The 13052-nt window shown below is 44.3% G+C and overlaps 1 protein-coding gene across 2 annotated transcripts in view; it reads right to left on the bottom strand.

The window, feature by feature from the left end:
• Window positions 1-9821: 9821 nt before the first annotated feature.
• chn1 (chimerin 1) overlaps window positions 9822-13052 on the bottom strand; it is a 75884-nt gene continuing 72653 nt past the window's right edge. For both annotated transcript variants that reach the window (XM_061971599.2, XM_061971597.2), the window contains one exon: window positions 9822-10865. In XM_061971599.2, coding sequence (XP_061827583.2) covers window positions 10694-10865 — 172 coding nt within the window. In that variant the 3' untranslated portion in view covers window positions 9822-10693. The remainder of the gene's footprint in view (window positions 10866-13052) is intronic.

The raw sequence follows: 13052 nt of genomic DNA on the forward strand, positions 1-13052 counted from the left end.
GTAGATTCCATGAAATGCTCAGTCATTCACAAACAAGGATGGGGCGAGGGTCACCACTTTGTCAACAAATGCGTGAGCAAACTGTTGAACAGTTTAAGAAAAACCTTTCTCAACCAGCTATTGCAAGGAATTTAGGGATTTCACCATCTATGGTCCGTAATATCATCAAAAGGTTAAGAGAATCTGGAGAAATCACTGCACATATGCGATGATATTACGGACCTTCGATCCCTCAGGCTGTACTGCATCAACAAGCGACATCAGTGTGTAAAGGATATCACCACATGGGCTCAGGAACACTTCAGAAACCCACTGTCAGTAACTACAGTTGGTCGCTACATCTGTAAGTGCAAGTTAAAACTCTCCTATGCAAGGCGAAAACCGTTTATCAACAACACCCAGAAACGCCGTTGGCTTCGCTGGGCCTGAGCTCATCTAAGATGGACTGACACAAAGTGGAAAAGTGTTCTGTGGTCTGACGAGTCCACATTTCAAATTGTTTTTGGAAATTGTGGACGTCGTGTCCTCCGGACCAAAGAGGAAAATAACCATCTGGATTGTTATAGGCGCAAAGTTGAAAAGCCAGCATCTGTGATGGTATGGGGGTGTATTAGTGCCCAAGACATGGGTAACTTACACATCTGTGAAAGCGCCATTAATGCTGAAAGGTACATACAGGTTTTGGAGCAACATATGTTGCCATCCAAGCAACGTTACCATGGACGCCCCTGCTTATTTCAGCAAGACAATGCCAAGCCACGTGTGACATCAACGTGGCTTCATAGTAAAAGAGTGCGGGTACTAGACTGGCCTGCCTGTAGTCCAGACCTGTCTCCCATTGAAAATGTGTGGTGCATTATGAAGCCTAAAATACCACAACGGAGACCCCCGGACTGTTGAACAACTTAAGCTGTACATCAAGCAAGAATGGGAAAGAATTCCACCTGAGAAGCTTAAAAAATGTGTCTCCTCAGTTCCCAAACGTTTACTGAGTGTTGTTAAAAGGAAAGGCCATGTAACACATTGGTGAACATGCCCTTTCCCAACTACTTTGGCACGTGTTGCAGCCATGAAATTCTAAGTTAATTATTATTTGCAAAAAATAAATAAAGTTTATGAGTTTGAACATCATATATCTTGTCTTTGTAGTGCATTCAATTGAATATGGGTTGAAAAGGATTTGCAAATCATTGTATTCCGTTTATATTTACATCTAACACAATTTCCCAACTCATATGGAAACGGGGTTTGTAAGAGTACAAAAGTACCCAGAGTAAAAATTGAGAAAGAGGAAGAGAGCCAGAGGCAGACGACGACGCGGCAAACTGAAAAAAGAGCCGAAGAGCGAGCAGAGCAGAGGAGCTGAAAAGCGACCTACAATGAGGTTTATTGAAAAATAAACAATGTCCCTACCCTGCTCAATTATGTCCTTCCTTGGTGGTCCTAGGAACCCGCACGACAGTGAGAGACTGTCACAGTAACCTTAGGTTTTGCTTTCACATCCAATTAACTGTGAGTGACGTGTTGATTTGAGGACTTGAGGCATGATGTCATGCTTTTAGGGACAACCTGTCACCGCATGTAATTATGCAGGATGAAGGACGAAAAGCATCCTCCTGAAGGTCGCACATGCATCTTCCACATCTCGTTGTCATGTAGGCTTCATTCTTCTTGACTTCTACCCTGATGGCTTCTTGCAACTTGTTTTGATTGGAGTTGCTGTTTATACGTGAAGGCCAGTTCACCCAGTGGACTCCATTTGCATCTCTAGGTAATAAAGCCGACCTGGGCAAAATAGGGCCCATTAAGATTGTCAATCCGGCCCACCGGACGTTCTACATCATTTTTTTAGACCTTTAACATCAAAAGTGTATTTGCCATTATGATGTGCAGTGATGTTTTTAAATGACTAAGTCTTGAACTATAGAACGTATTTCAGTGGTTGAAATCTACACTTTTGAGTGTTCTAGGAGTTATTAGGGTAATCTAGGTCACAGCAGCTCAGACCAGGGACAAAGCAGAGTGGGCAAGCAGAAGCAGATTTGTACGTAATATATCATATTGTAGGTGTTTATTACCCTTTGCGTTAATATTTTGCTGTTTGTTACATTTTGCTTGATTGTAAAAGATACACAACTATGGAGGAGCTGGTCTGAGAAGTAAAATATGTTCATATGTTGTTAATATTCAGTGTTTTATTGTTCATAGATAATATTGTAAATCCCACTTTATTTCCATGTACATTTTGGGTGTCCAATTCAGTAAAAAAAACTGTCAAATTCCATTCCGTTTTTTTTGAGGTGGTCTGTCATAACTTTTTTAGAACTCTATGGGACAGCAGGTTTTTATATAATTTATACACACGTACACATTTTCTTCTCTCAATGTGGCCCCCCAGCTCTGTAATAAAGTGTATACCGTATTTTTCGGAGTATAAGTCGCTCCGGAGTGTAAGTCGCACCGGCCGAAAATGCATAATAAAGAAGGAAAAAAACATATATAAGTCGCACTGGAGTATAAGTCGCATTTTTTGGGGAAATTTATTTGATAAAACCTAACATCAAGAATAGACATTTGAAAGGCAATTTAAAATAAATAAAGAATAGTGAACAACAGGCTGAATAAGTGTACGTTATATGACGCATTAATAACCAACTGAGAACGTGCCTGGTATGTTAAAGGCCTACTGAAACCCACTACTACCGACCACGCAGTCTGATAGTTTATATATCAATGATGAAATCTTAACATTGCAACACATGCCAATACTAAAGTACAATTTTAAATTTCGCGCGAAATATCCTGCTGAAAACGTCTCGGTATGATGACGCCGGCATGTGACGTCACAGATTGTAGAGGACATTTTGGGACAGCATGGTGGCCAGCTATTAAGTCGTCTGTTTTCATCGCAAAATTCCACAGTATTCTGGACATCTGTGTTGGTGAATCTTTTGCAATTTGTTCAATGAACAATGGAGACAGCAAAGAAGAAAGCTGTAGGTGGGAAGCGGTGTATTGCGGGCGGCTGCAGCAACACAAACACAGCCGGTGTTTCATTGTTTACATTCTCGAAAGATGACAGTCAAGCTTTACCATTGGCCTGTGGAGAACTGGGACAACAGAGACTCTTACCAGGAGGACTTTGAGTTGGATGCGCAGACACGGTACCGTGAGTACGCATGCAGCTGCGGGTTACAAACATTTGATCGCTTGCCCGTACGTGCGTGCCGCTATGTGCATGTCACGTACGTAACTTTGGGGACTTTGGGGAAATATATGTGCTGTATGAACTTTGGGGAGGTGAACGGTACTTTGGGCTGTGGGATTGAGTGTGTTGTGCAGGTGTTTGAGTTGTATTGGCGGGTTATATGGACGGGAGGGGGGAGGTGTTTGTCATGCGGGATTAATTTGTGGCATATTAAATATAAGCCTGGTTGTGTTGTGGCTTGTGTTATGTAGCTGTATGTGTCTTATATGTCTTGTGTTTATTTACTGTTTTAGTCATTCCCAGCTGAATATCAGGTCCCACACGCCTCTCCCAGCATCTTCCCTATCTGAATCGCTCCCACTGCCCTCTAGTCCTTCACTCTCACTTTCCTCATCCACGAATCTTTCATTCTCGCTCAAATTAATGGGGTAATCAACGCTTTCTCGGTCCGAATCGCTCTCGCTGCTGGTGGCCATGATTGTAAACAATGTGCAGATGTGAGGAGCTCCACAACCTGTGACGTCACGCTACTCGTCTGCTACTTCCGGTACAGGCAAGGCTTTTTTTATCAGCGACCAAAAGTTGCGAACTTTATCGTCGATGTTCTCTACTAAATCCTTTCAGCAAAAATATGGCAATATCGCGAAATGATCAAGTATGACACATAGAATAGACCTGCTATCCCCGTTTGAATAAGAAAATCGCATTTCAGTAGGCCTTTAACGTAACATATTATGGTAAGAGTCATTCAAATAACTATAACATATAGAACATGCTATACGTTTACCAAACAATCTGTCACTCCTAATCGCTAAATCCTATGAAATCTTATACGTCTAGTCTCTTACGTGAATGAGCTAAATAATATTATTTGATATTTGACGGTAATGTGTTAATAATTTCACACATAAGTCGCTCCTGAGTATAAGTCGCACCCCCGGCCAAACTATGAAAAAAACTGCGACTTATAGTCCGAAAAATACGGTAAATGCACAATACAATTAACTGTAAAATGTATTTTTTGATTGCATATTTTAATAAATGCAATTTCCAAAATAATAAACTACATTTTTAACGCTAGAAAATAACATTTGTTCTTAGATTTAGATAAAGTGCATTCCATTTTTTTTTTTTTTTTTAGAACTCTATGGGACATTGTGAATTTTGGTATTAGTGTTCCTGGGGAAAAAAGGGACACAGCATATGTTTACAGCTAAACTGTATTTATCATTTACACACACATACACATTGGCCCCCCCAGACACATTTTTTTTCTCTCAATGTGGCCCCCGAGGCAAAATATTTGCCCAGCTCTGTTGTAAACAATTGTCCAAAAGAGACATTTGTTGGAATATTGTACATCCCACTTTCTTTACTTTCATGTACATTTTCGGGTGTCCCATTCAGTAAAAAACTGTAAAATTCCATTTCGATTTTTTGAGGTGGTCTGTCATAACTTTTTTTAGAACTCCATGGGACGGGACAAGCGGTAGAAAATGGATGGATGGATGGATGGACATTGTGACTTTTGGTATTAGTGTTCCTGGAAAAAAAGGAACCCAAACATACATACTGTACAGCAGATTTTTACAGCTACATTTTTCTCTCAATGTGGCCCCCGAGTCAAAATATTTGCCCAGCTCTGTAATAAAGTGTACAAATGCACAACACAATTTGCCAGGAACTCGCATGGCTGCAGTATTTGTGACCCCTAGATGCAGGAACCAGGAGGACGAGGACCAGGTAAGATGATTTTAATTCACAAACAGAGAGAAAGCAGTCTCGCATGTAACAGTTCCCAACATAAAGTCAATCCTCGAGCACTGAGGAGCGCGCGGGGCTGGCATAAATGGAAGCCGGGTGTGGACCGGCTGCCAATCAACAGCAGGTGAGAGGAAAAACATCGCGCAGTGGGACATGCAGGAAATAGAACCAAAATAAGAGCACCGATAGGAGGTAAAACACAAAACAAGGAAGCACAAACAAAAAAGAAGTGACAGATTGTCACACAATTAACTGTAAAAAGCTGGTTGAAAGGGAAAAATTGGATATGAGGGCCAGCATGGTCGAATAGAACAGACAAGCGATTGTAATGTCTGCTCGCGCAAAACAAAAATCCTAACCTACGATTTGACTCCCTCGAATGGCCTTGACGCTGCAACAACAGGAGCAGGCTGTTCTGAAAACACCCCGAGGACACATCAATGATGGACGCTTTTGACCTCCCTCCCTCCTCAACGACACCTGGAGTCGAACTTCTGCTTGCATGCAGAACGGCCCCAGGCCTATGGACATTACATCAACACACCCAAGACAAGAGCATATACACCCCCCCCTCCCCTCACGCCTTCACCACCGCTTGATTCCCCTTCGGGGTGATGGACGGCTGGCAGCGCTTCATAGCAGCAGTCGACCTCCAGGGCCCCAACTACCCCCCCCTCTGTTGCGAGTTGTTTCTGTCTTGCCTCTGGTGAGAGCAGTCGCACGCACCCGCCCCTTCCCCAAATACCGCCTTCACCACCGCTTGTTTGCTCCAACTCCCCCTCCCCCTGTTGCGAGTTGGTTGTGACTAAATGTAACGTGTTTATGTTTGCATTGCAAATGAGGTTTTTTCCCTTGGACTCAGTCTGGACCCCCTCTTGCGGATCCAGCCTTTGACTGATATTTTTTTACTCTCCCCCCCTTTTCCAATATCACCTTTTTTTAAGGAGCGCCGTAAAAATGGCTGTACCGTCGGCGGTCTTGTCTTGTCTCCCTTTAACGTATGCCTGCTCTTAGTGGGACTGTGCCGAAAATATACTTTTCAGTTCTTATGTGTCTTGTACATGTTAAGAATTGACAATAAATCATCTTGAATCTTGAAATGTAACATGTTTATGTGTGCATGGCATGGAGGTTTTTCCCCCTACTTCAGACTAGCCCGCGGTACGAGCCCAGTCTAGATTGTATTTTTTTACTCATCTTCTTCCCCAGCGTTTTACCTTTTTCTCATCTTTTACGGGGCGCCTTGTGGCGACCCATCAGCGTTCCTGTTCTGTAACCCTGTACACTGTTTGTCTCATCTTGAACAGGTTTGTGCTGAAAACATAGTTTTGTTGTACTTGTTGCAATGACAATAAAGTATTTTTTGATTGCATATTTAATAAACATAATTTCAAATATCCATTCAAACTACCTTTTTAACGCTAGAAAATAACACTTGTTCTTAGAATTAGATAAAACGGCTGTAAAATACCAATTTATAAAAGACAGAGCGCTTCTGTCATGTCTGTGTGATCATGTTTTTGTTTTGGTCATGTTCGTTTTGGGTTTTGGACTTTTTGTGCACTTTTGGTTTGTCACCATAGCAACCATTAGTTTTCACCTGTTACGTCACGCACCTGTTTCACGTTTTGAGTCACGCACCTGCTTTCACTAATCATGTCCATAGTATTTAAGTTCATTCTTTTCAGTTTTTGGTCCTGACGACATCCCCATATATGCTTCTGCACACTCTCCACACCCTTATGATCCTTGCTGCTCTTTTTTCATGCCGGTTCCATGCCAAGTAAGTTTTTGTTTATCAAGCCACAGTTAGTGTTTTTTGTTGTTCATAGTTTTTTTGCCCCCGTGCAAGTCTTTTGTTTTCATTAGTCAAGTTTGTACATCCGCCTTGAGCGCGCCTTTTGTTCTTTTGAGTGTTATTATTAAAAATGTATTTACCTTCACGCCATGACCAGTCCAATTCACTTGCACCTCGGGAGAACAAACCAAGCCAAAGTCCTAGTCATGACAGTAGGTCGTCAGCAGACTCGCTTTTCCGCACGCGAGTTGGACATTTTGGACGAGGCTTCTTGGGCGGTCCTGTGCGCGATGGAGGAGGAAACTCTGTGCTACTCCTCCGTGGAGTACAGAGACTCCATTTGGTCCCAGGAATGCGGGGGACGCAGCGCAGTGCCGGAAGCGCCGCTCCCGACGAAGGACGTCAGGTAGAACTTCCGCGAGCCTGCAGGACACGCCGCTCCCACATGCCCCTCCCCCTCCGGGCGGAAGCAAGCAGCAGCCAGCCCGGCTCCGCCCTAATGACGTCAAAAACCAGGATTTTTTTTTTCTGAATTCTTTTTCTTTTGATTCCCCGCCCCCCAGGACTCAAGTCACGCCCAAGTCACAAAAAAAATGTTTTTCACCCAAAATATCACAGGTAGAAAATAGACATTTTGGACAATTTAAAGGGGACATTTCTGCCTCCCCCCGCCCACCCCTAGAGAGAGTTCCAGACCGCAGAGAGCACGTCTGGTATCCGCCCCTTGAGGGGGGTGCTGGGGTCGGGAGCTGTGTAGGTGGGGTGGCTCTGCATCACCATGTCAAGCCACAGCCTCCAGCACGGCCGCCACCACCAGTCTTCCGACCCGTCAAGCCACAGCCTCCAGCACGACCGCCCTCACCAGTCTTCCGACCTGCCAAGCCGCAACCCCCAGCTAGGCCACCTCCACCTGCTCCAAGGCTAGCTCCACGGCTAGCACCTGTCGCAGCTCCACGGCTAGCACCACGGCTAGCACCTGTTGCCGCACGAGCTCCACCACGCCAAGTTCCACGGCAGACTCCAGTACCCGCACCATGCCTAGCCGCATCATGCCAAGCTCGGGTACCAGCTCCACGCCGCCAAGCACTGCCAAGCCAAGACCAAGCACTGCCAAACCAAGACCAAGACCCTCCACGCCAAGTCCAAGACCAAGACCCTCCACGCCAAGTCCAAGACCCTCTACGCCAAGTCCAAGACCCTCCACGCCAAGTCCAAGACCAAGACCCTCCACGCCAAGTCCAAGACCAAGACCCTCCACGCCAAGACCAAGACCCTCCACGCCAAGACCAAGACCAAGACCCACCACGCCAAGCTCCGGTACCAGCTCCACGACGCCAAGCTCCGGTACCAGCTCCACGACGCCAAGTGCCGCCAGTCGCAGCTCAACGACGCCAAGTGCCGCCAGTCGCAGCTCAACGACGCCAAGTGCCGCCAGTCGCAGCTCAACGACGTCAAGTGCCGCCAGTCGCAGCTCAACGACGTCAAGTGCCGCCAGTCGCAGCTCAACGACGCCAAGTGCCGCCATGCCATGACCAAGACCAAGACCCGCCATGCCAAGACCAAGACCAAGACCCGCCATGCCAAGACCAAGACCCGCCATGCCAAGACCAAGACCCGCCATGCCAAGACCAAGACCCGTCATGCCAAGACCAAGACCCGTCATGCCAAGACCTAGACCAAGACCAAGACCCACGCCTAGACCAAGACCAAGACCCACGCCGAGCTTCGCCGCCGGACGCGTCACGCCGAGCTTCGCCGCCTGACTTGCCACGCCGAGCTGCCACGCCTGCCAAGTTGACGACGCGCCTGCCTCCTCGTCGGCTACGGATATGGCCGCTACCTGGTCGCCCGCCACGCCAAGTGCGCCCACCTCCCAGTCGGCCACGAATGTGGCCAATCCCTGGGCGCCCGCCTCGCCTGCTGCAGCGACGTTCCACTCGCCGCCGCCGCCACTTGACTTTGCCTCGGTGGTTTCGGGGCCACTTGGGCTGGCGACCCACCGCCATGTCCCCCTCCCGCCCTCCCATGACTATTGTTAATTTTTTTTTTCTGTTTGGACATCTGGTATCTGTCCTTAAGGGAGGGGCTCTGTCATGTCTGTGTGATCATGTTTTTGTGTGATCATGTTCGTTTTGGGTTTTGGACTTTTTGTGCACTTTTGTTTTGTCACCACTGCAACCATTAGTTTTCACCTGTCACGTCACGCACCTGTTTCACGTTTTGAGTCACGCACCTGCTTTCACTAATCATGTCCATAGTATTTAAGTTCATTCTTTTCAGTTTTTGGTCCTGACGACATCCCCATATATGCTTCTGCACACTCTCCACACCCTTATGATCCTTGCTGCTCTTTTTTCATGCCGGTTCCATGCCAAGTAAGTTTTTGTTTATCAAGCCACAGTTAATGTTTTGTTTAATTGTTCATAGTTTCCGCCACTGTGCGTGCTTTTCATTTGTATTTTTTTTGCTATAGTCTTTTGGTTTCATAGTTTATTCTCCGCCACTGTGCGCGCTTTTTGTTTGTACTTTTTTTTATATATTAAATAAATCATGTACCTTAATTCCCGTCTCGCCCGAGCCAACTTTCCGTTGCATCCCGGAAAAGCTAACACCCAGGACCAAGTCTTGACAGCTTCATATGAAATGGTATTTTCTCCTAACCGCTTCCTGCTCCGTCACTAATGATATAATAATTTCATGGACGCCCCTGCTTATTTCAGCAGAAGTGCCTTTTGGGTTGGGAATTCTGGCCGATCTAGCATTAGAACGATTAAAAACATCAGTTTGAAATCATTTTTTAATTATTTTCCACAAAATTATAGATGTTGATTTTGCTGCAATCGATGGCACGGCTGAGCAAGGTCATTAAAAATATTGTCACTCTCCAATGAAAAACCTTCATATGACGTGAAGTGTGATTTTTATTTATACAGCGCTTTTCTCTAGTGACTCAACGTGCTTGTACATAGGGAAACCCAATATCTGTTACATTTAAACCAGTGTGGGTGGCACTGGGAGCGGGTGGGTAAAGTGTCTTGCCCAAGGACACAACGGCAGCGACTAGGATGGCGGAAGCGGGGATCGAACCTGGAACCCTCAAGTTGCTGGCACGTCCACTCTACCAACCGAGCTATACCGGCCCCAATCTGTAGATGCAACACATATTTGGTGTTTTGCATATATGACATCATTCACCATAATAATAACATTAAAGCAATATTAATAACTAACTCCTTGCACCATGTAGAATAGTCTTTGCTGTTGCTATGACAACAAAGGATCACCTACTTTGTGGTCTGTAATACTTATGGACCATTTTGAGACCCTTGTAGCTACAATTTATAACTCTAGGGGGAGCCCTTGAGCAAAAATAATTGAAAATCCAAGCACTGCATTTCCAATCAGGCACATTGGCAACACTCCAGTGTTTTATCAGGTTTAATAAATTAAACTGATCATGCACAAGTCGTGTACAAATAATGACGGTACAAAATCCATTTACAAATAATACTATCGAAGAGTACAACAAAATGCACCAGGAAAGTCTGGAAGGTTCCATCAACAAACTAGGTAATATAAAAAAAAAAACATGACATTGTAAAAAGTACCCTGCCTAACAAAAAAAAAGCAGCGGCTTATTTTTTAGGCAAAGTTTACTGCCTACTAGGCAGCTGGGAAGGTGGACTAGATCTAGCACTGCACAGACAAAAAGGCAAAATCACAGCAACAAACAATCTTTCCACATGCTGAGATACAGAGCACTGATGCATGCTTGTCCGTCAGCCCTGCACAGGAATTCCCCCGACAAAAATGGGGAGGCATAGAGTGGAGAAGGTTGGTGGTCTGCACCTGGTGCACCATTAGAAGAGTCCCCCTTGTTTAAAGGTGTGTGAGACCAAAAAGCGGGAGTGGAGACCAAAACCTCAGAAGAGCGCGTCCACATGTTTGATGAGCACCTCCACCACCTGTCTCTGGTAGCGGATGTCGTTGAGGGCGCTCATGGCGTCGAGGTTGGGGGTGCGCATGAGAGTGGGCCCGAACACGATGGCCAGGTTCTCTGCGTTCATCAGGTTGAATTTCTCGTGTTGGGTCACCCTGAAATGTGACAAAACCAGTTAGCAGCAACGGAAATGTCACACGAGTGACGAGGGGTGTACCGATACCAACATTTTGGTACCGGTATCGGTACCAAAATGCATTTTGATACCTTTCTAAATAAAGGGCACCACAAAAAATGGCATTATTGGCTTTATTTATTTTTTTGGCTTTTGACAACATTTATTCAATGTCAGGTTGTTGTTTTTATTGATTTTCACATTCACATTAACAAAACATTCCAAACCCTCTTCATCCCCTCAAAAGAAAAAAAACCCCAAAGTACAAACCCCGTTTCCATATGAGTTGGGAAATTGGGTTAGATGTAAATATAAACAGAATACAATGATTTGCAAATCCTTTTCAACCCATATTCAGTTGAATATGCTACAAAGACAACATATTTGATGTTCAAACTGATAAACTTTTTTTTTTTTGCAAATAATCATTAACTTTAGAATTTGATGCCAGCAACACGTGACAAAGAAGTTGGGAAAGGTGGCAATAAATACTGATAAAGTTGAGGAATGCTCATCAAAGACTTATTTGGAACATCCCACAGGTGAACAGGCAAATTGGGAACAGGTGGGTGCCATAATTGGGTATAAAAGTAGATTCCATGAAATGCTCAGTCATTCACAAACAAGGATGGGGCGAGTGTCACCACTTTGTCAACAAATGTGTGAGCAAATTGTTGAACAGTTTAAGAAAAACCTTTGTCAACCAGCTATTGCAAGGAATTTAGGGATTTCACCATCTACGGTCCGTAATATCATCAAAGGGTTCAGAGAATCTGTAGAAATCACTGCACGTAAGCAGCTAAGCCTGTGACCTTCGATCCCTCAGGCTTTACTGCATCAACAAGTGACCTCAGTGTGTAAAGGATATCACCACATGGCCTCAGGAACACTTCAGAAACCCACTGTCAGTAACTACAGTTGGTCGCTACATCTGTAATTGCAAGTTAAAACTCTCCTATGCAAGGCGAAAACTGTTTATCAACAACACCCAGAAACGCCGTCAGCTTCGCTGGGCCTGAGCTCATCTAAGATGGACTGATACAAAGTGGAAACGTGTTCTGTGGTCTGACGAGTCCACATTTCAAATTGTTTTTGGAAACTGTGGACGTTGTGTCCTCCGGATCAAAGAGGAAAAGAACCATCCGGATTGTTATGGGCGCAAAGTTGAAAAGCCAGCATCTGTGATGGTATGGGGGTGTATTAGTGCCCAAGACATGGGTAACTTACACATCTGTGAAGGCGCCATTAATGCTGAAAGGTACATACAGGTCTTGAAGCAACATATGTTGCCATCCAAGCAACGTTAACCATGGACGCCCCTGCTTATTTCAGCAAGACAATGCCAAGCCACGTGTTACATCAACGTGGCTTCATAGTAAAAGAGTGCGGGTACTAGACTGGCCTGCCTGTAGTCCAGACCTGTCTCCCATTGAAAATGTGTGGCGCATTATGAAGCCTAAAATACCACAACGGAGACCCCCGGACTGTTGAACAACGTAGGCTGTACATCAAGCAAGAATGGGAAAGAATTCCACCTGAGAAGCTTAAAAAATGTGTCTCCTCAGTTCCCAAACGTTTACTGAGTGTTGTTAAAAGGAAAGGCCATGTAACACAGTGGTGAACATGCCCTTTCCCAACTACTTTGGCACGTGTTGCAGCCATGAAATTCTAAGTTAATTATTATTTACAAAAAAAAAATAAAGTTTATGAGTTTGAACATCAAATATCTTGTCTTTGTAGTGCATTCAATTGAATATGGGTTGAAAAGGATTTGCAAATCATTGTATTCCGTTTATATTTACATCTAACACAATTTCCCAACTCATGTGGAAACGGGGTTTGTAAGAGTACAAAAGTACCCAGAGTAAAAAAATAAATAAATACAAATTGCATTATTAGCTTTAGTTGAACAAAAAATCTTAGGGTACATTAAACATATGTTTATTATTGCAATTTAGTCCTTAAATAAAATAGTGAACATACTAGACAACTTGTCTTTTAGTAGCAAGTAAACAAACAAAGGCTCCTAATTAGTCTGCTGATGTATGCAGTAACATATTGTGTCATTTATCTACCTATTATTTTGCCCACTTTATGATGGACAAACTGTAAAACTTAATTACTAATCCACTTGTTCATTTACTGTTAATATCGGCTTAATTTCTGT

The sequence above is a fragment of the Nerophis lumbriciformis genome, linkage group LG13 (genome assembly GCF_033978685.3).
Source record: "Nerophis lumbriciformis linkage group LG13, RoL_Nlum_v2.1, whole genome shotgun sequence".
Classification (NCBI taxonomy): domain Eukaryota; kingdom Metazoa; phylum Chordata; class Actinopteri; order Syngnathiformes; family Syngnathidae; genus Nerophis; species Nerophis lumbriciformis.